Source organism: Podarcis erhardii, assembly GCF_964252035.2.
Source record: "Podarcis erhardii genome assembly, chromosome: 4".
Classification (NCBI taxonomy): Eukaryota; Metazoa; Chordata; class Lepidosauria; order Squamata; family Lacertidae; genus Podarcis; species Podarcis erhardii.
The window spans coordinates 11,464,854-11,492,629 of NC_138508.1; the positions used below are offsets into that span (position 1 = coordinate 11,464,854).

Genomic DNA, 27,776 nt, shown 5'->3' on the forward strand with positions numbered 1-27,776 from the left:
AGCCGCTAAGCCACTCATCTGCTTATCTGCTAAGCCGCTAAAAGCCGCTAATAGCGCTAATCCGCTAAGCTGTCAATGGGCTTGCTTCGCAAGACGAAAAAACCGCTAGACGAAGAGCCTCACGGAACGGATTAATTTCGTCTTGCGAGGCACCACTGTGTGTGTGTGTGTGTGTATATATATATATATATATATTTGCTTTCGTAGATTTTCACGGGTACAGGAATGCAGGTTTTGGTGTCCTCGGGTGTCTTCCCGTGTAAAAGTTGGGGTGTCTAGGCGACGTTTCGACGAGGTCTCACTCGTCATCTTCAGGCTGGTGCTTTCGGCTTCTTGTTACTGGAACAGAGCTCTGTTCCAGTAACAAGAAGCCGAAAGCACCAGCCTGAAGATGACGAGTGAGACCTCGTCGAAACGTCGCCTAGACACCCCAACTTTTACACGGGAAGACACCCGAGGACACCAAAACCTGCGCATATATATATATATATATATATATATATATATATATATGTACTTTTGCAAACTTTGGGCTGGGGCAAGGAACTGTGGGCCTGCAGATATTTGCCGACTTCTGGTGTGTGGACATTGCACATTTTTGGCTACCAATGCCTGGAGAATTGAAACTGCTATCAGTTTATACAGGCAGGTTTCCTAGCTAGCTGGTTATGACGGAATTTCGAGCAGCCTCTTTGTGGGGAGAACCTTAGGTGAACTCAAACAGGCAGGCAAGGGAAACCCCAAACACAAACTCATTAGGTATGGCTCTGGTGTGATGTTCACTTAAAAGGAAGTTCCTCGGAGACAGAAATGCCACAGGAAATGTTTTTTTCTCCAACCATCAGCTGGGATGGTGGTGAGATGACATTTCCAACATCATCACTCCAGCGCAGGCTTGTTTATTACAAGGCTCATGTTGGCACCGGAGAGCAGATCACAGCTTGTTTACTCCACCGAGATTGGGAGATTGATAACTCCGGGTCGCCGTCCTGGGAAAATAACTCCTACCTACAGGATGAAGGCAAAGGGATGCGGGTGGCGCTGCGGGTTAAACCACAGAGCCTCTTGGGCTTGCCGATCAGAAGGTCGGCGGTTCGAATCCCTGCGATGAGGTGAGCTTCCGTTGCTCGGTCCCTGCTCCTGCCAACCTAGCAGTTTGAAAGCACGTCAAAGTGCAAGTAGATAAATAGGTACCGCTCTGGTGGGAAGGTAAACGGTGTTTCCGTGCGCTGCTCTGGTTCGCCAGAAGCGGCTTAGTCATGCTGGCCACATGACCCGGAGGCTGTACGCCGGCTCCCTCGGCCAATAAAGCGAGATGAGCACCGCAACCCCAGAGTCGGCCACGACTGGACCTAATGGTCAGGGTCCCTTTACCTTTAAAGGATGAAGGCAACCTGGGGTTTTCTTTAGCAACACCCCCTTGCTGACTATTTTGGACCAGCCCTGCCTGCGCACACAAGGGAGTGAAGTGGGAGATCGCTGAGGCAACAGGCTGCACCACTTCAGACTGCAAACTGGTGTGTGTTGCGTGTGCGCCATTTTTGAACACTCCATGTAAAAGAGAACATGGACAGAGAAAATAGTTTCTCCTTCTCCCATAACATTAGACTCCTAGGTAGACAGTGAAGTGAAAGGCTGGAAGGCTCTGGAAAGATTCTAAAATTACTTATCCATGCAGTGCAGGGTTTAAACCATGGAACTCCCTGCCACATGAGGCCAGTGATGGCCACCAATTTGGATGGCTTTAAAGGAGGACTGGGCAAATTCAAGGAGGAGAGTGCTAAGGATGGTTTGGCAGTTGCTGATTTATTCCAGGGTTGCATGTTCCTGACTCCTATGCCAATGGCTACCAGTTGTATCATAAAATGGATAGCTCAGTTGGTTAGAGTGTGGTGCTGATAATGCCAAGGTTGCAGGTTCAATACCCGTATTCCAGATGATACATTACCATGTATCATCTGATCCGTCTACTGCAATTATTACGTTTGCAGATGACACCACCATAATGGGTTTAATAACAGGTGGAGACAAATCAGAGTATAGAGGGGAGGTCCAAAAAATATCTCCATGGTGCCTAGGGAACAACTTGCACCTTAATATCAGCAAGACAAAGGAGATGGTGTTGGACTTTCGGAGGAAGAGAGGAGAACTAGCCCCGCTGTACATCGGGGAGGGCTGTGTGGAGAGAGTCTCTTCCTCTAAATTCCTAGGAGTTTATCTCAGTGAAGACCTTACTTGGAAAATAAATAACAACCCAGGTGGTTAAGAAAGCCCAGCAGAGACTCCATCTCCTCAGAGTATTGCGGAAGAACGATGTCAATCAACATTTGATGATCTCCTTCTACCGGTCAACAATAGAAAGTGTCCTTTCATACTGCATCACGGTGTGGTACGCTGGTTTGACATCATCTGATAGGAAGTGCCTACAGAGGGTGGTGAATACAGCACAAGATATTATGGGCTGTCCTGTGAATCTGTTGGATGAAATAGCGGAAGAACATTGCCTCAGGAGAGTGAGGAAAATTCTCAGGGATGATTCACACCCTGGCCGGCACTTTCTGGATCTCCTGCCCTCAGGCAGAAGATATAGAAGCAGGATTAGTCGCACCAACAGGGTAAAGAACAGCTTCTATCCATGGGCTGTTAGGCTGCTGAATGAAAAGATAACAACAGGGCAACTGACTTTTGGGTTTGGTGGGTGTGCGTCAGTAAACGAGGGGAATTAAGACTAAGAGAGCTGAGTGGGGGTTCTCAAAGACCTTTCATTGCCTACAGACAGCCACCCAGTCTTAAACAACTCCTAACCCACAATAATACTACAACCAGACCTAACACGGACACTGGCACCAGAGCCTGCAATAAACCCAGATGCCAACTTTGCTGCCACATACACCCGGACAACACCATTACTGGCCCCAACAACATCACACATACCATCTCGGGACTATTTAATTGCTCATCGTCTAACATTGTGTATGCCATCAAATGCCAACAGTGCCCTTCAGCTCTCTATATTGGACAAACAGGCCAAACCTTACGCCAAAGGATAAACGGACATAAATCTGACATCAGGAATCACAAGACAGAGAAACCAGTAGGAGAACACTTCAATCTCCCAGGACATTCTATACAAGATCTCAAAGTAGCTGTTCTATTACAAAGGAATTTCAGAAATAGACTGGAAAGAGAAGCTGCTGAATTGCAACTCATTACCAAACTTAAAACCATGGAGAGACCTGGTCTGAACAAAGACATTGGATTCTCATCTCATTATACATGACAAAGCCATTTTTCACCTTCTCACCCCTTGCTTTTTCCTGTAAGAAGAAGAAGAAGAGTTTGGATTTGATATCCCGCCTTTCACTCCCCTTCAGGAGTCTCAAAGCGGCTAACATTCTCCTTTCCCTTCCACCCCCACAACAAACACTCTGTGAGGTGAGTGGGGCTGAGAGACTTCAGAGAAGTGTGACTGGCCCAAGGTCACCCAGCAGCTGCATGTGGAGGAGCGGAGACGCGAACCCGGTTCCCCAGATTAGAGACTACAGCTCTTAACCACTACACCACACTGGCTCTCTATTGCAAGACCTATTGCAGTCGTTAAGAGTCGTCAACAGGCTCATCACAGCTATCTGCAAATCACCCATTCCCACCACCCTTCTGAGTAATACCCCTCCCCACCTTCCCACTATATAGAAGGGTCTGGTGACTTCTGTTTCAGTGTATCTGAAGAAGTGTGCATGCACACGAAAGCTCATACCAAGAACTGACTTAGTTGGTCTTTAAGGTGCTACTGGAAGGGATTTTTTGTTTTTGTATGCAAGTTGTACAAGTGACAATAAAGTATTTCAATATTCAATTTCAATTCCTGCCGAACTCTACAACTCTGGAATTCTATGACCCTTAGGACAGAGTGTTGTTACGCTCGGGTCTTGCTTGTGCCATTGTGGCATTTGGCTGGCATCAGCCAGGAAAGCAGGGATGCTGGACAGAGCAGCCCTTCGCTCTCTTTCAGCATGGCTCTTTCTTGTGGCACAAGAACACTTTTGATCCTTGTTGGGAGTGGGGCAAAGGAAAGCACTTACCCTCCGTTGAAAGGGTTCTCCCCAGGAATGATGTGCGTGCTGTCCTTGCCAACCAGGAATTTGATCCGATCGTAGAACGAATAAAGGTTCTGCTGTGACACCGGGGGCTGTGTCTCCTGTATGATATCCAGGGGGTCCGGGGAGCCAAGGCAGAGGGTGTTGGTATGGCACAGGGGCTGAAGGCAGCAGTCTGGATCCATACAGTCCATCAGTCCATCTGTGGGTCGGGCAGAAAAGGAAAGATACACACTCAATAGGGGAAACAGAAGCAGCTGGCTGGAGCGATATTCGGAGCAGCGATAGTGTCAGGGCTGGTTCAGCTGCTGGTCAGCACAGAGTCTCAGAGACAAGCAGTGAAGTTAATTATTTATCCAAGAAAACAGTATACAAACAGAGAATACAGTGGTACCTCGGGTTACAGACGCTTCAGGTTACAGACGCTTCAGGTTACAGACTCTGCTAACCCAGAAATAGTACCTCGGGTTAATAATAATAATAATAATAATAATAATAATAATAATAATAATTTATTATTTGTACCCCGCCCATCTGGCTGGGTTTCCCCAGACACTCTGGGCTGCTTCCACAGAGACCAAAAATACACTAAGATGTCACACGTTAAAAACTTCCCTGAACAGGGCTGCCTTAAGATGTCTTCTGAATGTCAGGTAGTTGTTTATCGCTTTGACATCTGATGGGAGGGCGTTCCACAGGGCGGGTGCTACTACCAAGAAGGCCCTCTTCCTGGTTCCCTGTAGCTTTGCTTCTCGCAATGAGGGAACCACCAGAAGGCCCTCGGCGCTGGACCTCAGCGTCCGGGCAGAACGATGGGGGTGGAGACGCTCCTTCAGGTATACTTCAGGTTACATACGCTTCAGATTACAGACTCCGCTAACCCAGAAATAGTACCTTGGGTTAAGAACTTTGCTTCAGGATGAGAACAGAAATCGTGTGGCAGCAGTGGAAGGCCCCATTAGCTAAAGTGGTGCTTCAGGTTAAGAACAGTTTCAGGTTAAGAACGGACCTCCGGAACGAATTAAGTTCTTAATCCGAGGTACCACTGCACTCAGGGCAAGACTGGACCCCAGTAAAGCAGAAGGGTGCACCCTTCCCTCTGCGATTTGTGAGACTCCTCCCAAAAACACATCTTTTTACTCAAGCTTCGATTCTCCTTCTTTGCTCGTCTGCTATTTTTATTTTATTTTGCTGTTTAATCACAGTATCCATGCAACTCACTCAGCCAGCACAAGGATTCCCTTCTCAGTAGTGGGACATCTGCCCTGTGGAACACCTCCCCTGAAATGTCCAAGAGATAAACAATTGTACGACCCAGAGCTCGACATTAGCCAGTGTTTTGACCACTTGCTAGCAAGTGAAGATGCCTGGGCACCAGGATGTCATCTGACATCTCCACTATCTGAAGATGAGGATACTTGGATCTGGGCAGTTTTCACACACACTAATACCTCATCCTGTATAATTCCCTCCGTTATGTTTTATCTGCACAATTGGAATGAATTTCAGGAACCGAAATACTTTATCTGCCCAGCCTGAGCAGGAGCAGTGAACAACATTGTAGTTAACTGATGTCGCCTGTCTTCACTTACCCCAACCCCACTGCCCTGCTCCCGGTTGTGAAGAGTATTCTTATGTTATGAATGGTCTGTGTTCACCATTAAGAAAAAGAGGTTGGAATGGGCCAACGTATATGTGTACCAGCCCTGGATCAAGTGATTTTTCTTCTTTAAGTTCTCAAAACCCAAGGTTGACATCTGAACTAACCAGATGTTTTAACTGAGAATCAATTACAGTCAGTCCATCCTTTGAAAAATAAGACTTGAGAGCATTCCATTATGGCAACTGCAACCCTGGTTTAAGAAGCCATTTGGTGCCTAGCTGATATACCTGAGTTCCTAATAATAATAATAAATAATAAGTAATTTTTATTTATACCCCGCCATTCCCAGTTCAGAAAACCAGGCTCAGGGCGGCTAACAACAAATTTAAAACACTTACTTAATGCAACAAAAAACAGCATAAAATACAGTATAAAACATGAATAACAATAAATTCAGAATTCAAAAATCAATTTAGGGGGGGAAATCCATCCAATAAACATTAGATGATCACCAGGGCTAGCTGGCTAAATTAGTTCTATTTGGGCCAGTGAGGAGACCAGGGGAGAATTAGCTGTGGGATCCCAGAGCGGGTAATCTTCATAAAAAGGGGGAGAAGGAGGGAAGGATGGGGAATAAAAGATCAGGCTAAGTTCAAATTGAAAGCCAGGCGGAATAGCTCTGTCTTACAGGCCCTGCGGAAGGAGGTTAAATCCTGCAGGGCCCTGGTCTCATGGGACAGAGCATTCCACCAGGTCGGAGCCATCACTGAGAAGGCCCTGGCCCTGGTGGAGGATAATACTGATACAACCTTCTGTAGATGTGTGAAGGCACCCTGTATTGGGAAGCTTTCCATGTCTGATGTTCTGTTGTGGTTCTGTAAATTCTGGGAAGTATTTCTGCCCCAAAATTGGCAGGGTGTGGGGGCTGAGGGAAGATTCATGCAGGGACCTTACCTAGTCAATAGCTCAGTCTCATAACCGCTGAACTGTACCAGCTCAGGTTTATAAATGTGGCTTTGGTCTCCCGACGCCCAGAATAACCAGATAAGCGATTGTGGGAAGAGAGAGCAACATTATTTATTAAATCCTTGCTGTTTGCCAGAAGACGTCATGTTGACAACTTTTTTTTTTTTTTATGATCGTCATTTTTATTTTTATTTTAAAAAAAGAAAGAACACAGTAGCAAGGGTCCGTTTATTTGCTTCTTTCTCTTTGAGGTTTTAAGCCTTCCTGGTTTAGTGTGTGTGTGTTTCTGCACAGGTTGTGTGCGGCTGGATCTGCCCAACACACGCAGCTCCTAAATTTCCCTGAGCCAAAGGGAGCGTAATCCTGCTACACCCATTAAAAGTCAAGGGGAGCTGAGGATCCGCTTTCAGAGAGTTTTTAAGAGCTCTAAAGACATCAGGGGCGGGAGGAAAGGTCCTTTGTCATGCTAGCAGAATAAAGGAAACAAGGAAAGAGGAGCCAGCAGGAGGGGATGAAACCTCAGCTGCACATGGACAGGAAGAAATATTAGGTGCAAGGCTGCCTCTGCAGCATCCTTGCCTGGTCCCAGATGCTCTGCTGATGGTTTCCTCCCCGAAACACATGCCTACTGCCATTGGCAGTTTAATTTTGGCCTTTGCAGTCTTAATCTGAGACAGAGAAGCCAAGGCGGAAGCCAGCAACGGAGGCAGTCATCCGTTCCAGCTGTCCCACGGAAGCGGATGAGAACAAATTGCACGCACGGGGGGACCTGATCCAGGTTGGAACCGAAACAGGGACAAAGGGGCATTGGGAGATGGGCCACCGATGGCTATGAGCCACGTTGGTGGTTCTCTGCCCCAACATTCAGAGGCAGGAAATGTTTCTGAATGCCAGCTGTTGAAAGCCACAGGATGGGGGAGAGTTGCTCTCATGCTTGCAGATTTCCCACAGGCATCTGATTGGCCGCTGTGAGAATAGGATGCTGGACAACATGGCCCATTGGCCTGACCCAGCAGGCTCTCCTTCTGTTCTTAAAGGTAAAGGTAAAGGGTCCCCTGACCATTAGGTCCAGTCGTGGCCGACTCTGGGGTTGTGGCGCTCATCTCGCTTTACTGGCCGAGGGAGCCGGCGTACAGCTTCCGGGTCATGTGGCCAGCATGACTAAGCCGCTTCTGGCGAACCAGAGCAGCGCACGGAAACGCCATTTACCTTCCCGCTGGAGCGGTGCCTATTTATCTACTTGCACTTTGACGTGCTTTTGAACTGCTAGGTTGGCAGGAGCTAGGACCAAGCAACGGGAGCTCACCCCGTCGCGGGGATTCAAACCGCCGACCTTCTGACCAGCAAGTCCTAGGCTCTGTGGTTTAACCCACAGCGCCACCTGCATCTCTTGTATTAAAAACCAACAAATGCATTGGTTACGCACACTTTCTCCAAATATATGCATCGTTGGGAAACTGCACTGCAAAATCCAAAGGTGCATGAAGGGCAAAGGGAACAGCTGTGTTTTCCTTCACATATTATTATTGGTAGTTTCCAATTAAAACGCAAAAATAATACTAATCAATTCCCCCCCCCATCCCGAGTTGCAGTTATACTCCAAGCTGTCAGCTGAAAGCGCTATTTTGTGGGAAGAAAATTCTTGTGCAGGCATGTCCCAAAACTCCAGCTTTGAGCAACACTCTCTGACAATAACAACCACAGCTTCCATTCTTCCGTTCTGTTTTGGGTCCAGATTGCCTGTCCAAAAACCCACATTTTTTCCTCTCCACTCCTCCAAAAGGCAATTTTTGGTCCTCTCTCACAGAAGCAGAGATTAGAGCCTAAATCCACATATTTGACACATCTGGTGTGGTGAATGGCATCGCTGCTTTGAGCCTGTTGTAAACAGAAATGAAGACGGAGGTATCTAGTTTCGCGGGAGAGAAGAAAGTGTCCTTTGTTTTATAGCATGTATGTTTTCATACACTGGCGTGGGGGAGCGAGAGACGGGCGCAGTTTCTGCACCTTCATTTCAGAATCTTTTTCCATAGGAAGTAATCTGGGCCATTTACCACACCAGATGTCTAAACCATCTTAAGCATTCAATATATGTTTTTAAAAACCACAACCTTGGGTCCTTCTGCAACAGATAATCTCCCTTGGGTTAACCTCCAACCTCCCTCCCCTTGAAATAGCATTGCTCTTGTAATACTGCTGTCTTAGGAACAGGAGGGAGCTGACTTGCAGACTCAGGACATTGGTTTCCCTAGCTCACTATTGTCTACACTGACTGGCAGCAGCCAGGGATTGAAACTGGGACCTTAAATGGCTCAGGACCGCAATACCTCAAGGACCGCCTCTCCCCATATGAACCAACGTGGACTCTGCGTTCCTCCTCTGAGGCCCTTCTTTTGTGTGTCTCCTCCATGAGAGGCCCAAAGGTTGGCAACGTAAGAATGGGGGCCTTTTTTGCAGTGGCTCCCAATTTGTGGAACGCTCTCCCCCGGGAGGCTTGGCTGGTGCCTTCATTATACAGTGGTACCTCGAGTTAAGTACTTACAGTGGTGCCTCGCAAGACGAAATTAATCCGTTCCGCGAGTCTCTTCGTCTTGTGGTTTTTTCGTCTTGCGAAGCACGGCTATTAGCGGCTTAGTGGCTATTAGCGGCTTAGCGGCTATTAATGGCTTAGCAGCTTTAAGAAAAAGGAAACAAACTCGTAAGAACTCGCAAGACGTTTCGTCTTGCGAAGCAAGCCCATAGGGAAATTCGTCTTGCGAAGCACCTCAAGAAACGGAAAACTCTTTCGTCTAGCAAGTTTTTCGTCTTGCGAGGCATTCGTCTTGCGGGGCACCACTGTAATTCGTTCCGGAGGTCTGTTCTTAACCTGAAACTATTCTTAACCTGAAGCACCGCTTTAGCTAATGGGGCCTCCAGCTGCTGCCGCGCCACCAGAGCACCACCAGAGCACGATTTCTGTTCTCATCCTGAAGCAAAGTTCTTAACCTGAGGTAATATTTCTGGGTTAGCAGAGTCTGTAACCTGAAGCATCTGTAACCTGAGGTACCACTGTACATCTTTAGGCAACAGGCAAAAGCGTTCCTCTTCAGCCAGGCCTTGGGCCGACCAACAGTCCATGTCCTCTGCAGGACATTGAGCTTAATTCCAGAAGTGTTTGCTTTACTGCAATACAGTGGTACCTCTGGTTAAGAACTTAATTCGTTCCGGAGGTCCGTTCTTAACCTGAGACACCACTTTAGCTAATGGGGCCTCCCGCTGCTGCTGCCATGTGATTTCTGTTCTCATCCTGAAGCAAAGTTCTTAACCCAAGGTACTATTTCTGGGTTAGCGGAGTCTGTAACCTGAAGCGTCTGTAACCTGAAGCGTATGTAACCCGAGGTACCACTGTAATCTATTGAGCCAGACCACTTGTCCATATAGCTTAGCATTTCTACACTGAACAATGGTAGCTGTCCATGTACCCAGCGATTCCAGCAATCAAAGTTGGCAGCTGGGGCATGCGAGGCAAACTCTCTGCCTGGGAGCTACAGACCTTTGCCATTTGGGGACATTCAGGGACACACACCCCCTCCAATTTTCAGGATGGCACAGGCCAACGGAGACCTGCAGTCTGACAAACCACGGTGGTGGGTGCCTTACCTCCATCGTTGTCCTTCCCGTCGCCGCACGCCGTCTCCATGGACGTGTCGCAGCCAGCCCCTCTCCAGCCCAGCTGGCAGACGCAGCGCCACCCATTCATGTCGAGCGTGCACCTGCCGTTGCCGTTGCACAAGCCGGGACAGCCCTCTGGAATGGCAGAAAGGGAAATAACAGTTCCATCGCACCAGGAAGCCATTGGGAAATTAAAACAGGGTCAGGGAGGAATACACAACCTATCTGTTGTGTCTAGACGTACAGGGACTTGCAAGGACCGTGGTTAACGGTCTTCCCTGGGCCGGATTTAGGTTTGATGAGGCCCTAAGCTCCTGAAAGTAATGGGGCCCTTTATATGTCCAGCTGCCCTTTGCCAACAACAAATTGTCGCTGTTTTTTGTGTTGAATATATGCTATATAGTGATTTATGGACCTAATAGGTACCGTATTTTTCGCTCTATAAGACGCACCAGACCACCAGACACACCTAGTTTTTGGAGGAGGAAAACAAGAAAAAAAATATTCTCAATCTCAGAAGCCAGAACAGCAAGAGGGATTGCTATGCAGTGAAAGCAGCAATCTCTCTTGCTGTTTTGGCTTCTGGGATAGCTGTGCAGCCTGCATTCGCTCCATAAGACGCACACACATTTCCCCTTACTTTTTAGGAGGGAGAAAGTGAGTCTTATAGAGCAAAAAAATACGGTATCTCAAGCCATTTGCACATGTTGCCTTGCAACCAGTCCATGCAGAATGCAGGCAGCCTATATATAGAAAGGAGCAAACCAGTGATATTTTAGGGGAGCAGGCTAGCAGGTAGGGCCCATGACTTACATTGTAGAACCTACACAACACAAAACACTGTTGCTGCATGTAGGTTCTATTTTATTTGCTTATTATCTTAGATTTTGGAAATGTCCGTCCAGGGTTTTTTTCCTTTAATTTTTTGGGGGCCTCCCTGAGAGTGGGACCCGAAGCTATAGCTTGTTTAGCTTATACGTAAATCTGGCACTGGGTCTTCCACTACAAAAGGAGGTTCACACCATTTATGCCAACATTTCTTTTTTTAAGAGGGCATGCAAGCATCTGAACCTGATTTGTGGGTGGTTGGACATGCAATCACAATGGAAGATATCTGGGAATGTCCTCCCCACCCTTAAAAACAACAATTTCTTTTCTCATCTCCAAATGGAATAATTTGCAAATTGCTATAGCGAACGTAAAAGAAAGATTATGCCCTGCATCAATTATACTGCACTTTTTCTTATTCCAGGAAAAAAACACCATGCGGAAGATTCATTTTCATTAACAAAAAACACTTCCATTCGCTTTGCGTCTTTATGCCACCAATTTATCCATTTACATTATCTCTCTTCTTAGCCAACTATTTACAAAAATAAAATAAAATACATTCTCTCTTTTAAAAAACCTACCCCCAAAAGTGATTGGGATTATCCATTTTTTTGCTTCAGCATCTTCGTAAACAATTTCATTACCTCCGTTATAACGGTATATTTTAAATAATCTGGTAATAACCGAGGAAACAAAACGCCAAGTATTTGAAAAGAACTGGCAGTGATGGATTTATCGACTGCCAGGAATGTCAACAAGGTATTAAACACAGAGTTTGTCTTATCGAATTAATCATTGATCTGTTCCAGTGTGTTGCTCGAGTCCTAATTTTGAGTACCTTTTTGTCAGAGCAAATCAAAACAAAGTTAAGGTAGGGCCTAGTGTAAATTATACTTCCAACGGGCAGGGTCCCCCGCCCCCTGTTTTTAGCAAAATAATTGCAGACATCCATTTTCATTTGTTCAGCCTTAAGCTTCTTGCATTTATCGTTGGCAAATTTCAATCTTGAGTGGTGACTATAAATACGACATAACAATTCAGTACATCTATTCTTTGTCTGCAGTCTTCAGTCATTATCCTGTTTCCACTTAAACTTACAACCAAATCTTCCTGAGATTCTTGTAACTTATATTTTGCCTAGAAGCGTGGTGTGCTGGTGCTGTGTCCCTCCTTCATTCCCTGAGTGTATATATTCATATTATCTCAGACCCTCCAAGTGTCCCTGTTTTCCAGGGACAGCCCCGGAATTACAGAAGGCGTCCCAGTTTCTGATTTGATCTCGGAATATCCTGCTTTTATTATTATTATTATTATTATTCCACAGGACATCCCTATTTTCATCGGAGAAACGTTGGAGGGTATGCTATCACAGGAGAGTCTCCAGTTCTCTCAATTTTAGTTTATTGGAAAACTCAATATTTGTCCTAAGCACCTCGTGAGAGTGTGGATGGATGTTAGTTCAGGATAACTATTTCTGCTCTCTGAAATAGTTATGGTTGGCTAGCATAGCCAGACTAACTGCAGTAGAAGTATTCTTATTATGGATGGGGAAAACCTATTGGTGTTTCGCAACTTTCTGACTAGTTTCAGGACCTTAGCCAGACCTAGCAGAGTACACACAGAAACCAGAGAAGCAATTGGCGACTTGGCTGCAGACAGGATAGACGAAGGAGGAACCAGGAACTTGTAGTTAGTTGTTTATTATATACAGTGGACTATTTACAGGAACAGAACACGGATCTTTAGCTAGCGCTCTCTGACACGACTCACAACTCCTACACTGACAAACAGAACTACTGAACACTGAACTCTGAACTAACACATTCCAGTTAGTAGGCCATTAATTATCACTCCTTTGAGAGAGCTTGACCAATCAGGGAGCTGTCTCCATGTCTCTGTTATCACCAGGCATGCTTACTCCTTCACATGACCTTCTGGCTGTCTGCCAAACCTTAATTGACTCTGTGTGAGTAGCTGCACGTACACAGATTCCCAACACGTGTGGCCCTCCAAGATGTTGTTGGACTACAACTCCCATCAGCCCTGACCATTGCCCATGCTGGCTGGGGCTGATGGGAGTTGCAGTCCGACAACAGCTTCCCCATCCTTCATTTGTAAGTCCCCTACTTCCTGCAGCAACACAATGGCACTTTAGAATTCAAGGGGAATCTCTTGTAGACTAGAATGTCAATGTATGAATTGACTTTGGGAGAGGAGACCCAAATGGAAGTTTTCACAAGCTTGGTGCCAAAAACCGGGGAGGCTTGAGGGCTCATCTGTTAGCACAGATGAGCACCACCTGTTTATCATGGTAGTTTGAGGGATAACGGACAAGCGGAGAACACAAAATCCATGGTGCAGGAGGGCTACAAGACTGCTAAGCCAGGCCACTACTAATTTTTGAAAATGAGCTTGGTTAAGGCTTGCGATTGAGCATCTTTTCTCCCTTCACCTCCTTTAATAATAATAACAATAAAATAATATTTTTTTATTTATACCCCGCCCTTCCCAGTTCAAAAACCGGGCTCAGGGCGGCTAACAACAAATTTAAAACACTTAATTGTAAAAGCAGCATAAAATACAGTATAAAAAGATGAATAACAATAAAATTCAAAGTTCAGAAATCAATTTAGGGGAAATCCATCTAATAAGGGCTAGCTGGCTGAATTAGTCCTACTTGGGTCACTGAGGCCAGAGGAGAATTAGCTGTGGGGTCTCAGAGCGGGTAATCTTCATAAAAGGGGAGGGGGAGGGAAGGGAAATAGAAGATCAGGCTGAATTTAAATTAAAGGCCAGGCGGAATAGCTCTGTCGTACAGGCCCAACAGAAGGAGGTTAAATCCTGAAGGGTCCTAGTCTCATGGGACAGAGCATTCCACCAGGTCGGAGCCATCACTGAGAAGGCCCTGGCCCTGGTGGAGGATAGTCTGACTTCCTTAGGGTCCAGGACCTCTTAACTATGGTTATTCATGACCTTAACGTCCTCTGCGGGGCAGACCAGGAGAGGTAGTCCCGTAAATATGAGGGCCCTTTAGCAAGCAGTGGAGGACAAAACTGGTAGCATCTGCTTCCAGGTTTAAATTAAACACAGTTTGTCATTGTGTTGGAACCAGGGTCTGTGTTAGTTTTAGCTATGGTTTGCTGGAATGCAGCAGGATCACAAAACACGGTTTCGCCTTGGCTCGTTTCCGGAAGCCATAGTTTAAACTAATCACAGGTTGCCCTTGACTAACCATAGTTCATTTACATCTGGAAGCAGATGCTTCTCATTATCTTCTGTGGTACAAAGCAGAGGAGAAGGTGAACAAACACGAGGAGAGACAGAGGCACCAAAGTACTAAACCAAGTGTCATTATTGTTTTCCCATGCATAGCTCTTGCCTGACATTCCGGCACAAATAATGAGCGAAGCTACGTCTGGGAGGGTGGAAGCAAACAAAACCAGTTGCACCATATATACAATGACATTTTCCCTCTTTCTGCCAAGGCTATTTACTCAGATTAGCGAGTGATTACCTTGCAGTTTTTAGAGACTGGTAGCCGGAATAATCTGCTGCTAATGATCTGGGCAATTAGAGCTCTTTAATTAGTCCCAGTCATAACCTTCCTATTTCCCTCAGAAGACTCCTTCTAGAGGGTTGATTTAGAGATTAGAGTTGGACGCTGAAGGAGTTTGGGTGGGAGGGGGATTAAAATTGGGTTTTCTTCCTTGCCCACCCAGCAAAAAAGGAAATGGGGATGCTCTGCTGTGCCCTTCAGATTTTGGTGGGGAAGGAAATACTTCCAGATGGGCATAGATGGATGCAACTGGAATCATCATTTCAAAATCCCTGAGAACTTTGTTGCACCCCTGTCCACAAATCTGGATTACTTGGTTCTCTACACAGCATGTTTTTTTCTTATTTAGACCCTTCACCCCTGCTAGTCTTTACATGGGGGAGAAGAAGAAGAAGAGGAGGAGTTTGGATTTGATATTCCGCTTTATCACTCAGTCTCAAAGCGGCTAACAATCTCCTTTCCCTTCCTCCCCCACAACAAACACTCTGTGAGGTGAGTGGGGCTGAGAGACTTCAAAGAAGTGTGACTGGCCCAAGGTCACCCAGCAGCTGCAGGTGGAGGAGCGGGGAAGCGAACCCGGTTCACCAGATTACAAGTCCACCGCTCTTAACCACTACACCACACTGGCTCTTTGAAGTCGAACTGTTGCATTAGCAGCACCTCCTCAGGATGCAAGCCTGGGCAGTGTGTCTAGAGGTCCTGGGCTGCCCAAATGACAAGGCCCTCTTTTTTTGGTCTTGCGAATGTGGTCCAAAGCAGAGCAAAATGTTTAGCACCAGCTTGGTGGCGGGAGCTGACGGAAGGAGGCGTACAAGGCGCCATCCAACTGTCTTAGGGACTCATACTCCAGATTTGTGAAGGGTTGACTCCTTATATTTCCTGATGATATCTTGCAAAGCAGTGGAGGTTTAGGATCAGAGTTTTCCTTCTCGTAGATAGGCTACCTTCCCATTTGGATGAGCCCCATCTGCCCGTTACTTCCCTCTACAACAGGGATGTCCAACTCCCAAGAGACTGTGATCTACTCCCACTATAAAAAAACAAAAACAAAACTGGCTTTTGGGTTCTAGATTCAGGTAAGTAGCCATGTTGGTCTGAGGCAGTAGAAATATATATAATATCCAGTAGCACCTTCATTGTTTAGTCGTTTAGTCGTATCCAACTCTTTGTGACCCCATGGACCAGAGCACGCCAGGCACTCCTGTTTTTCACTGCCTCCTGCAGTTTGGTCAAACTCATGCTGGTAGCTTCAAGAACACTGTCCAACCATCTCGTCCTCTGTTGTCCCCTTCTCCTTGTGCCCTTCATCTTTCCCAGCATCAGGGTCTTTTCCAGGGAGTCTTCTCTTCTCACGAGGTGGCCAAAGTATTGGAGCCTCAGCTTCAGGATCTGTCCTTCCAGTGAGCACTCAGGGCTGATTTCCTTCAGAATGGAGAGGTTTGATCTTCTTGCAGTCCATGGGACTCTCAAGAGTCTCCTCCAGCACCAGAATTCAAAAGCATCCATTCTTTGGCGATCAGCCTTCTTTATGGTCCAGCTCTCACTTCCATACATCACTACTGGGAAAATCATAGCTTTAACTATACAGACCTTTGTTGGCAAGGTAATGTCTCTGCTTTTGAAGATGCTGTCTAGGTTTGTCATTGCTTTTCTCCCAAGAAGCAGGCATCTTGGTCTCTAAGGTGCTACTGGACAATTTTGGCTTTTGGGGGGGAGCCAACGTTGTTGAGCTTTTTTGTGGAGAGGAAGACCCAGGATCATGTGATCGACCAGGATCGCCCCTGGTCAACCAGTAGATTACGATCAACCGGTTGGACATGCCTGCTCTACAGCATCTGGAGAAACCAACTTGACTGCTTGACTGTTGGACCCACTATTGGCCCTGTCTGCTCAATCTGCCAGAGCCTGGCCTCGCATGCAAGGGAAATCCCTAACTCCCTGAGGGTTTGAGATCTCTCGGCTGCCCTCACCTGGTTTAGCCCGCTGGTGTATGTCTGTGTAAATCAACTCTTTGATTCCTTTTCACACCCTGTTAGCACACACAAGTCATGGACTTTTAAAGCAGAACTCACACGGTGACTCTGTGAACATTCACGTGGAGGGTTAAACAGAACCACAAGCTTCAGATAATTCTTTTTCTTTTTAAAGTACGGGATAGTTGTGAAAGTCTTACAGGAGTAGAAAATATTTTCACTTACCACCTTGTCTCTAAAAAAAAAATTCCTTTAATTATTGTGTTTCCATTTCCTCGTTTCTCCTCCAAGGAGCTTCAGGTGGCGTAAAAGGTCCTCCTGCTCCTCAACTAACCCCCAGGACAATCCCACAAGGTAGGCCAGGCTGAGAGGCAGCCACTGGCCCAAGGTTCCCCAGTAAGCTTCACGGTCGAGTGGGGGATTCGAATCCTGCTCTCCCAGGTCCTGATCAGACACTCTAACCACTATTCCAAACTAGTTTTTGTATGTCTTGAGAAGATGGCGCTGAATCTGTGGTTTTTTTCAAGCTCTGCGTGCAGCAAAGCAGTTGGGCAAAAAGTTTCTTCACCGACTCCCTCAGCTCCTCTTTCCACCTGCAATCATATCTAGTTTCAAACCCCTTTTCCTTAATGTTTGCTGACAGAACAGAGTGATGAATCCCTTACTGAGATGATGTGTATGAAGTGCTATGTACACGCCGCATGTGTTTATCACCAATCATTCCACCGTGAGACCGGGTCGAGTATAAAGATTTGCAGAAACCTTGTCTGGCTGCGTGGATGGAAATGCAAACTGGCTCGCGGCCGCTGCGACTGAGTTTGGAATTTCGTCAGCCAAGGGCTTTGCCCCAAAGAACCTCAGGGACTGTAGTTTTCTGAGCGTGCTGACAATCTGATGCTCAAGACTTCTGCCTTCTCTCTCCCTCAAATGACTGCAATTCCCACAGTTAGTTCTCTGGGGGTGAGGGGACAGCTATTAAACCAATTCAAGTCTCTGGTGTAGATCACGCCCAGATTGTTTTGCTGGTTAGGATTAGAGCAGACCAAATCCAACAGAGTCTCTCCCAGCTCAGCTCAGAACGGCTGATTTGGCAATTCCAACCCCAAACGTGCTAGTGATTAGGAATGCCCAAACGGCGTGTTCCCTTCAAGCCATGCATTCTGCTCATGTGAGCAATAAGAGTTATGGAAGCTGGAAGCTACAGCAAGTGCCGATCTCTCCGCAGTGCGTCGTAAACGCGAAGGCTTACGGCAAGCACACTTGTTTTAACCTGCTGCAAACTTTATGGGAGGGCTGGCTAACCCCCGGACTGGGGCCTGATCTAGCCCCCAAAGGCATTTATACTGCCCCTGCCCTCCTCAGATTTCAGTGGTAGAAGCATAGAGAAAAATAATGTAAAGCAGACACAGTGTGGGTGGGGTGTGTGTCCCCGCCAGTCATCATATGAATCATCTAATGAGCAGGTAGAGATAACTCTCCCCTTCAGCTGATCTGCATATGTCAGCAGGGACAGGAGGTATGTGTGTCTGTGTGTCTGTGTGTGTGTGTGTGTGTGAGAGAGAGAGAGAGAGAGAGAGAGAGAGAGAGAGGAGCTGCTTTTGACCAAATTCATTGGCCTGACAAAGTGTGAAGGTAACCTTTGTGTCCTCCTCCAACAACAACAACAACCTGGACCCTGAGATCATCTTCTGAGGCCCTTCTTCATGTGTCTCCTCCTCGAGAGGTGCGGAGGGTGGCAACATGAAAACAGGGCCTTTTCTGCAGTGGCTCCCTGTCTGTGGAATGCTCTCCCCAGGGAAGTTCGCCTGGCGCCTTCATTATACAGTCAAACCTCAGATCCCGAACGCCAATGTTTTGGCTCCCGAATGCTGAAAACCCGATTTTTGAACATTTTTCGGAAGCCGAATGTCTGACGCGGCTTCCGCTTGAGTGCAGGAAGCTCCTGCAACCAATCAGAAGCCGTGCCTCGGTTGTTGAACATTTTGGAAGCTGAAAGCGCTTCCAGAACAGATTACGTTCGACAACCGAGGTTTGACTGTACACCTTTAGGCACCAGGCAAAAACATTCCTTTTTAAACAGGCCTTTGGTTGATTTGATTGACATCCTATGCCCTTTTAAATTGTGGTGGTTTTTTTTGGGGGGGGGTATTGGGTTGTTTTTTTATTTTGATTATTTATTTTGTAGCTGTTTAAATAAATAAATAAATCCTCTTTCTCCACCCACCCTTGTTCCTCTGTTATCTTTTGATTTGCTGTGCACCCCAGCCCCCTTCCCTCGTATGGAGATGAGAGGCAGGAATGGGGAGCGAGGCACCTATTATTCGCAAGAATTGCCACCCCTCTAAGTGGGTAAACAGAGACAAAAGCAGACCCTTGTCCCTTGAGCTAACAAAGGATACTTAAAAGGGGTGGGGGTGGAAGCAACATAAAGAAATTCAGGGGCATTTCATTCATTCAATTAAGGGAAAACAACCTAGCCGCCACAGAGATGGGCAACCCTTCCGAAGCGGCCAATTTGGCAAGGAGCAGTAGCCTTTGTTGCAAAGTTTCTCTGTCCCTGAAGGGCTAATTGGCTTGCCAAAACAGCTTTTGCTGTTCCCGGGGATTAGCGATTGTTTGGCCACTCTTGCCGTCTCCCCTGTTTGCAAGCACGATTTGACCCTCTCTGCTTCTTGGAATGTCCAAGAGAGGCGGCCAAGAGGGAGAGGGTCAAACACTTGATCCAGAGGTCCACCACCACGTGACGGAGAACGGAAAGGTGGCGGCGCCTTGCAAAGAGGGAAAAGCATATGAGTTGGGCAGGAGATATGAGATGGGCATGTTCTGCTGGGGTGAAGGGGGCCGAGTTGGAGAAGCTCACGGAGGGTTAGGTTGTAAATGGCTACTAGTCACCAGGATGTTCCAGGATCACAGGAAGCATTGTGATAGGAATTTTGAGGTCTTAAAGGTAAAGGGACCCCCAACCATTAGGTCCAGTCGCAGACGACTCTGGGGTTGCAGCGCTCATCTCGCTTTACTGGCCGAGGGAGCCGACGTACAGCTTCCGGATCATGTGGCCAGCATGACTAAGCCGCTTCTGGCGAACCAGAACAGCGCACGGAAATGTCGTTTACCTTCCTGCCAGAGCGGTACCTATTTATCTACTTGCACTGGCATGCTTTCAAACTGCTAGGTTGGCAAGAGCTGGGACAGAGCAACAGGAGCTCACCCTGTCGCGGGGACTGGAACTGCCGACCTTCTGATCGGCAAGCCCTAGGCTCTGTGTTTTAGACCACAGCGCCACCCACGTCCCTTTTGAGGTCTTAGATGCGGTAAATGTTCATAAGTGTACCAACCAAGCACGTACATAGATCAGCACAGGAAGACCGACCTGGAGCCATTTTTGATTCCCAAACTGACCAAATGTTTTCTCTGCAAGGTCAAAGGAAAATGGAAAGGCCTCCCCATTGTCTTTTCCTTCACAAATCCTGTCTTAAGGGTATGTCTGTGTTTGAATAGTGTGTGAGCCTATGACATGGCCCAGGAACAAAGTATTTATCATTACAGAAAGACTGGCCAGGCTCCCCAGGCAATCCAATCAAGTAACCTGCCAGACAGGAGATAAACAACAACAGGAGAAAAACAACATTTCAAATTTCTGTTGTAGACCGCTTTTTCTGTGATGTAGGTGGGGTGGTGGTCTTAGATTACACCTCTTCTGTGATGTATGTATGATGTTTCTGGGGGTGGTCTTGATCTACAGGGTGGCAATTTCAAAAGTCTTTATAAGGCCTTGCGTGCCATTTTTCTGGGTCCCTCCTCTCTCCTGCATGTGAGGGGAGCACCCTGTTGCAACAGATCAATAAAGATCAGGCTTACGAGCTGCTTTGCTTCTCAATATTCTCTGGTTGGCCTCTGTTATTTTCTCCTACCAATAGGGAACCTATGTAAGGACTCTATATGAGCTCTTGATACCCCATAAGGGAAAAGGGCAATTTTTGTTTACAGCAGTATGCCCCCCGAATACCACTTGGTGGGGAACAAGAGCCAAGAAATGTGGTTGTCTTTGTGTCCTGTAGGCTACCCATAGACATCTTGCTGGTCACTTTGGAAAACAGGATGTTGGACCAGGCAAGCTCTTGATGTGATTCATCACAGTTTGTAATATACTCTTAAGATATTCTTCCCACCTTGGATCAAATCTATGCTTCCAGGTGCCATAAGAAAGCTGCAGAGATAGTGCGGGATAGTGCGCACCCCGGAAATGATCTCTTTCAGCTTCTGCCTTCTGGAAGAAGGTACAGGGTTATAAAGACTAGGACTAGCCGCCTGAGAAACAGTTTCTACCCAAATGCGATTTTGGTTTTAAACGCAGTGTAAGGTAGTCTCTGGAGGGACGCGGGTGGCGCTGTGGGTTAAACCACAGAGCCTAGGACTTGCCGATCAGAAGGTCGGCGGTTTGAATCCTCGTAACGGGGTGAGCTCCTGTTGCTCGGTCCCTGCTCCTGCCAACCTAGCAGTCTGAATGCACGTCAAAGTGAAAGTAGATAAATAGGTACCACTCCGGCGGGAAGGTAAACAGCATTTCCGTGCACTGCTCCGGTTTCGCCAGAAGTGGCTTAGTCATGCTGGCCACATGACCCGGAAGCTGTACGCCGGCTCCCTTGGCCAATAAAGCGAAATGAGCACCGCAACCCCAGAGTCGGCCACGACTGGACCTAATGGTCAGGAGCTCACCCCGTCGCGGGGATTTGAACCGCCGACCTTCTGATCGGCAAGTCCTAGGCTCTGTGGCCACCCGCGTCCCTTTGTAGCCAACAACCTACCGTCAAATGCTTTTAGTGGGGCAGGGGGCCTTCTTAACAGCACCCTCCCCACACACCAGCCTCACAACTATGCGCAACAGTACCACTGCATTTTCAAAAGGATGCGCTTGTCCAAGTCAATCAAATCTACTGCCATCATGACAGCCATAACAAGAAAGCATTGCTGCCTGTGGCCTCTGCGTTTAATGTGCATAATTAGCAACACGTTTCGAAATGGCAGGCAATACTCTCCAGCATATATGTATCTTTCTCTCCTGCTGCAGCTATAATTCCATAAATTAAATTAATAAAGTGCGGCTCCCAACCCAGGAGAGTCTTGAAAGAGGAAGACTGACTTTGCAGCAGTCTTTTTACGGCTTTTTTTTTGGGGGGGGTGAGGCATTTTAGAAAGTGTGTGGTTTCGAAGGCTGAAAACAAAACCTTGCTTAAAAGCACGGAGGCCTGAATCTCATTCCTGCATAATTTTGATGGATTTATTTGAAAAGCGGTTCTCTACTTTTTGTTTGTGAGGATAGACGCCAGCTTGGTTGTAAGCCAACATTTCTCTCAAGTGGGGATTCGGGTGGGTTTTGTGTTGAGGTCTGTGTGTGTGTGTGTGTGTATGTGTGCGCGCGCGCATGTGTGCACAAGCAGTGGGAAAGCTCCCATGTTTGGGGGCTTTTTCAGCAACAGAGGCTAGTTCATTAGTGCTGACCCAGGAGCTCCAGTGGGTGCAGAATGCCATGGTGAGGCTCCTTACGGGGTCCTCGCCGCGGGATCACATTCACCCAGTGCTTTACCAACTGCACTGGCTCCCGGTGGAGTACAGGATCTGGTTTAAGGTGCTGGTTTTAACCTTTAAAGCCCTATACGGCCTAGGACCCTCGTACCTACGGGACCGCTTCTCCTGGTATGACCCACGGAGGACCTTACGGTCTTCAAATAAAAACATCTTGGAGGTCCCAGGCCACAGAGAGGTTAGGCTGGCCTCAACCAGAGCCAGGGCTTTTTCGGCTGTGGCTCTGATCTGGTGGAACCCTCTGTCACAAGAGACTAGGGCCCTGCAGGACTTGACATCTTTCCGCAGGGCCTGCAAGACAGAGCTGTTCCACCAGGCCTTTGGCCAAGGCACAGCCTGACCCCCTCCTTTGGCAATCCTCACAGAACTCTAGCCCAATGGTTGCCATTAATTTGATTTGAATTGATTTTAGAATGAATTGATTTTAGAATGTTGTGTTGCTTTTATTGTTGTTAGCCGCTCTGAGCCCAGCTTCGGCTGGAGAGGGCGGGATATAAATAAAATTTTTTTATTATTATTATTTATTAGGGAATGCCCCACCAACTTCAGTTGACCCTCAGCCAGGAACTGCCTATCTGCCTTCTGGCTTATCCATCAGGCGTTAGATCTGTGAGGGGCAGGTGGGGCTCATCTACCTACGAAGGTAGCCCATCTAAGAGAAGGAAAACTCTCATCCTAAACCCCCGCTGCCTTGAGGGATAACTTCAGAAGAAGCAAAGGCCAAAGAATAAAATCTACACAAATCCAGAGTGGAGTCCCTAAGACGCTTGGATGGCGCCTTGTACGCCTCCTTCCGGCAACTTCTACAGCCAAGCTGGTGCTGAACACCTTGCTCTGCTTTCCTTTGGACCCCATCAGTGAGGCCGAGAGGTCTTGTTGCCTGGGCAGCCCAGGGTCTCCAGACACACTGCCCAGGCTTGTGCCCCAGGGAGGTCACTTTGGTGCTGCTAACACAGCAGTTTTTCACCCCCGGAGGTGCACTCCATTGTCTCTTGAGTCAAGATGGGTGCCAACAAGAGGGGAGGTGAACCTGCCTTCACTGGCTGTTGCTCCATCTACTGATGGTCTCCATGCCTTCACCCCAGCAGTCACAATGCACACCAACCACAACCACCTTTTAATTAAGAAAAGACGACAAGCGATCAGGGACATGAACCTTATAAAACCAGGCAGGGGTCAGCAAACTTTTTCAGCATGGGGCCGGTCCACTGTCCCTCGGACCTTGTGGGGGGCCGGACTATATTTTGAAGAGGAAAAGAAAAGAACGAATTCCTATGCCCCACAAATAACCCAGAGGTGCATTTTCAATAAAAGCACACATTCTACTCATGTAAAAACACCAGGCAGGCCCCACAAATAACCCAGAGATGCATTTTAAATAAAAGGACACATTCTACTCATGTAAAAACATGCAGATTCCTGGACCGTCCATGGGCTGGACTGAGAAGGCGATTGGGCTGGATCTGGTCCCCGGGCCTTAGTTTGCCTACCCATGGTGTAGGGAAAGAGGACAGAGGAGCTTTGACCCTGCTCTCGTGATTCTATAACCTTCGGTCAGCCAACGAAGCTGAGTTGTGGGAGATTCAGGAGACAGGGAAGGAAATTCACACAGCACAAACCTAACTCACAGAGCTGGTGTCTGCTTTTGAATGTGTGCATCAGAGTGGCATACTTTGGCTCCCACCTGTTGCACAGTCACCAAAACCTTTGGTCACTGTTGTTGCAAGTTGGGCTGCAACGCCGCTCAAGGAATCGCAAGTCAGTTGACTTTAGTCAACGAAATGTGCATGAAAAAAAATAAAATAACCCACAGCAGTTCTAAAGGAGCCAAAGCACATCTTGCAGCAGAAACATAGGAGGAAATGCCTCTTCTGAGATGGAGCTTACAATCAGCAGTTTTTGTTTCTTTTTGTAATGGAAACAACAGCAACAAAATTAAAAAGCCATTACCTGATTAATCAAGGGCACCACTTTAATTGATGGAAATATCTCAGTTTAAGCTTTTAACTGAACTGGATGAGCGTTGCAGCAACGGATGAACTGCCAACAAATGCATTCAAAATATGCTGGGATTTCTTTCATTGCAACTTGATATTGAATTTAGCTAGTTTGTATAAACTGTGCCCCACCCTGACACCCAGCTGCAAGTCCACGCAAACTGCTGCACGGTGTGAACTGACCCATTTGTAAGCAGGTTCACTCGCTGCTTTTTAAGATAGCAAAAAGACATGCTCTGATGCAGTCCGTGGGGCAGGTAGAATATCACCCAGAAATCTTCTCCGACACAGTGCAGTCCAGATATTCCTTGACTCCAGCTGCCATCAGCCCCTGCCACCATGGCTGGTGCTTAGGGGATGATGAAGACTGGAGCGTTTGGATTTGATATCCTGCTTTATCACTACCCTAAGGAGTCTCAAAGTGGCTAACAATCTCCTTTCCCTTCCTCCCCCACAACAAGCACTCTGTGAGGTGAGTGAAGCTGAGAGACTTCAGAGAAGTGTGACTAGCCCAAGGTCACCCAGCAGCTGCATGTGGAGGAGCGGGGAATCGAACGCGGTTCCCCAGATTACAAGTCCACCGCTCTTAACCACTACACCACACTGGCTCTGGCCCTGACCTACAGCACGTATCATAAATGCATCAACAGGTCAACTTCGCTTGGAGATTTTGTCGGAACTTGCGTTCGGCCGAGCTGTTCCTCCGGCCGAGTCCTCCGACAGTGATTGACAACCTGAGCCTCTGATGAGGCTCCAGGCACGTTCCCTCATTATGCAGAGTATAGAAGCAGCAGAAGGATGAGCAATATGAGCTACATTGCTAAGAGTTTTATTTCTAACTACGCAGGCAGAAAAGAATATACATCCTCTCTCTGTGAAAGCAGAGAGGCAACTGGTACAAAGAAACAGGAAACCAGTAATATCAACATCCGTCTCCCCTGAGACTTCCAACAGTCTGGAATCTCTGGAATGTAAACAGAGTCTTGTGACTCCAAGCACTGCACAGTGGCACAAACAGAAACCTAACAGATTTGGCCCCGCTGAATTTTGCTACAGTCAGGATTACTAGTTTCAAACTGAAAACCAAGAGACTTCGTACATCAAACACACTCACCTGTGTCTTCACCTCTTGAGCCATACAATTATTATTATTATTATTATTATTATTATTATTAACCACATGCTGATGCAGTAATTGCTGCTATTCCCACCCCCACCCCCAAATAACTTGGCTAGGTGGGAAGGAGAGATGGAATGGGTAGGATAGAGGAAACATGGATATGACATGATGGAAGTTGCAAACAACAACAACAACAACATTCCCCCTCTATTCAGCCTAAATGCCTGAAAAGCCAGGCTTTTCATACATTAGGTGAGAGCGCTTGTGAACATGGAGAAAAGATGCCATCTGATTTACTGACTCGGGTGCGTGCAAACAAATGGGGAGGGTTGTCTACCTGGGTTTCAAACTCAGAGACAAACAAGGGAGAAAAAAGAGGAAAGGAAGACCACCGTACCTTTCACTACCTTATCCAGATAGTGAGCTTGGGAGATAAAAGACAGGACATTTAAAGTAGGGTTGAGTCAGTGCAGTACAGCTTAGTACGAGACAGAAGTGTTACAGAGGCGCCGGGAAGGAGAGGCGGAGGGTCAGAGGTTGGGGAAGGGGGAAAACGACAACATCAGCAACAGCAACAACAACAACAGGAGACCGAGCCTTTGTTAGGGAGAGAAGCAGAAAAGTGGCAAGGAAGGAGGGCACAATACCAATACCATCAGTCAAGGAATGGCGAAAAGGTCTATTTATTTATTCTGGGTGCTGCGGGGAATAAGGTCAGAATAAATGGCAGCCAGCCTGAAGGTCCTGCAATCCTTTTCACGGCTATAGCAACCTCTGGCCATGGCCACTGCTAAATGCATTTTCCCTCCTGCCTGCCTATCATTCATTCAGAGGGAATCAACAATGCACACAGAGCTTTATGGGGTAATGTAAATCGGAAAAGGCCAGCCGCCAGCTCCAAGGACCTGGGGATCCCCCCCCCCAAATTCATTTTCTGTGCAATTAATAGTTTGTGCAGTGTCACCGTTGAATGTGCTGCTTTGCGTCCAGCAGCACCAGCAAAAATGCCAGGTCTCTTCCGCAAGGAGCTTACAATCTAGCTTTCTGGCAGAAGCCCAATTTTAGTTTTTAACCTTTCAATGATCCACATGTGATCAGCATTTCAGAAGAGACATATAGCTCAGCTGGTTGGAGCGTGGTGCCGATAATGCCAAGGTTGGAGGTTCGATCCCTGTACGGGACAACTGCATTGAAGGGGGGTTGGACTAGATTGTACTCAGGGTCCCTTCCAACTCTATGGAAATGTAAGGTGGTAAATGTGTGCCAAAAGTAAAATCAGAACAGGTGGGTCGTGAGTGCTTCAGTCCTGAGACAGGAAAGGAGGACAGAATCTGAATATTCTACCTCTTCCCTAGAGAGCTATTAGCACTAAAATAAAAAAGGAAAAGAAAAGCCCTGAGTGTTCTGAATTTTGACTGGCAGCTGTCTATCACAGTGGTCACAACTGGTGACGTCATCTCGCAACCCAGACACTGAGCAGACCCTTCAAATTCTCTGTTAAGCCAAGGGAGAGACAGCTTCTCTCCTCCACCTGATGGCTGGGGTGGCCTCATCCAGATCCCTGGCTAAAAGGTGACAACTTATGGGGGTGGCAGCAAGGTGGTTGATAAAATTCAGAAATAAGCGAATGACATGGGCCCCTAGGCCAATTTATGGCAAAAGCAAGAGTAGGTTTTGCAGGGTATTCCATAGTTGTTAGACAATTCCTCCCCTCTTTGTACTTGCGCTCACCGTCTCTTAAGAGGGGCGTTGAACCAGGGTGCCCCCCCCTCGCTGGTACAGCCTGAAGCCAACTGCTTTGACTTTGCGAATTAACCTCGCCAAAGGGGCAGGGCAAATACCGCGATGATATAAAGGGACTCGGCAGAAGAAAAGAGAGTTTAAATGGCTGGCTTAAGGTCAGAGCGAGTGTGGCAGAAATATAAAAGGAGCCCCCGGGAAATTTAGCCAATAGGGTGACTGAACATCTCCTTTTCTTCTGAGCAGTCGACAACTTCAGAAGTGGGCACCGAGGGGGCGGGGAAGCTGGGGGATGCTTCTGAGGAGGGGTGGGGTGAGATATTTTCAGCTAAAGCTCTCATCCTGCCGAGCTCTTTGCTCTTATTTAAAACATCGTCCAAGTAAGGACCGGGCAAAGCTCATTTCTACAATTTGGGCACCATTCCCACGCTCCTTCCAATCTGGCTCTCAAACGACTCCTTGTATTTTCCATTTATTCTTCCCCCCTCTCCACCCCGCCCCTCCTGCACTGGCTCAGGCAAGACCACCCAACTAGAAGGGCCGTGACCTCCGAAAGAATTTTTTTGGCGCGTCCCCAGCACCCCCCCCACTTTCGAGTCTAGACTGTAGTATGTCTAAATGGGCAGGAGGAAGCATGGGATTCGTATCTGCAAGCGAGG

The 27,776-nt window shown here is 47.3% G+C and overlaps 1 protein-coding gene across 10 annotated transcripts in view; it reads right to left on the reverse strand.

Moving 5' to 3' along the window:
• TENM4 (teneurin transmembrane protein 4) overlaps positions 1-27,776 on the reverse strand; it is a 659,336-nt gene that overhangs the window by 88,837 nt on the left and 542,723 nt on the right. For 8 of the 10 annotated variants that reach the window (XM_081859991.1, XM_081859990.1, XM_081859998.1 and 5 more), the window contains 3 exons: positions 25,775-25,801; positions 10,306-10,452; positions 4,083-4,299 (listed from right to left, as the gene is read on the reverse strand). In XM_081859991.1, coding sequence (XP_081716117.1) covers positions 4,083-4,299; positions 10,306-10,452; positions 25,775-25,801 — 391 coding nt within the window. The remainder of the gene's footprint in view (positions 1-4,082; positions 4,300-10,305; positions 10,453-25,774; positions 25,802-27,776) is intronic. The other 2 variants (XM_081859995.1, XM_081859994.1) reach the window with 1 other exon arrangement.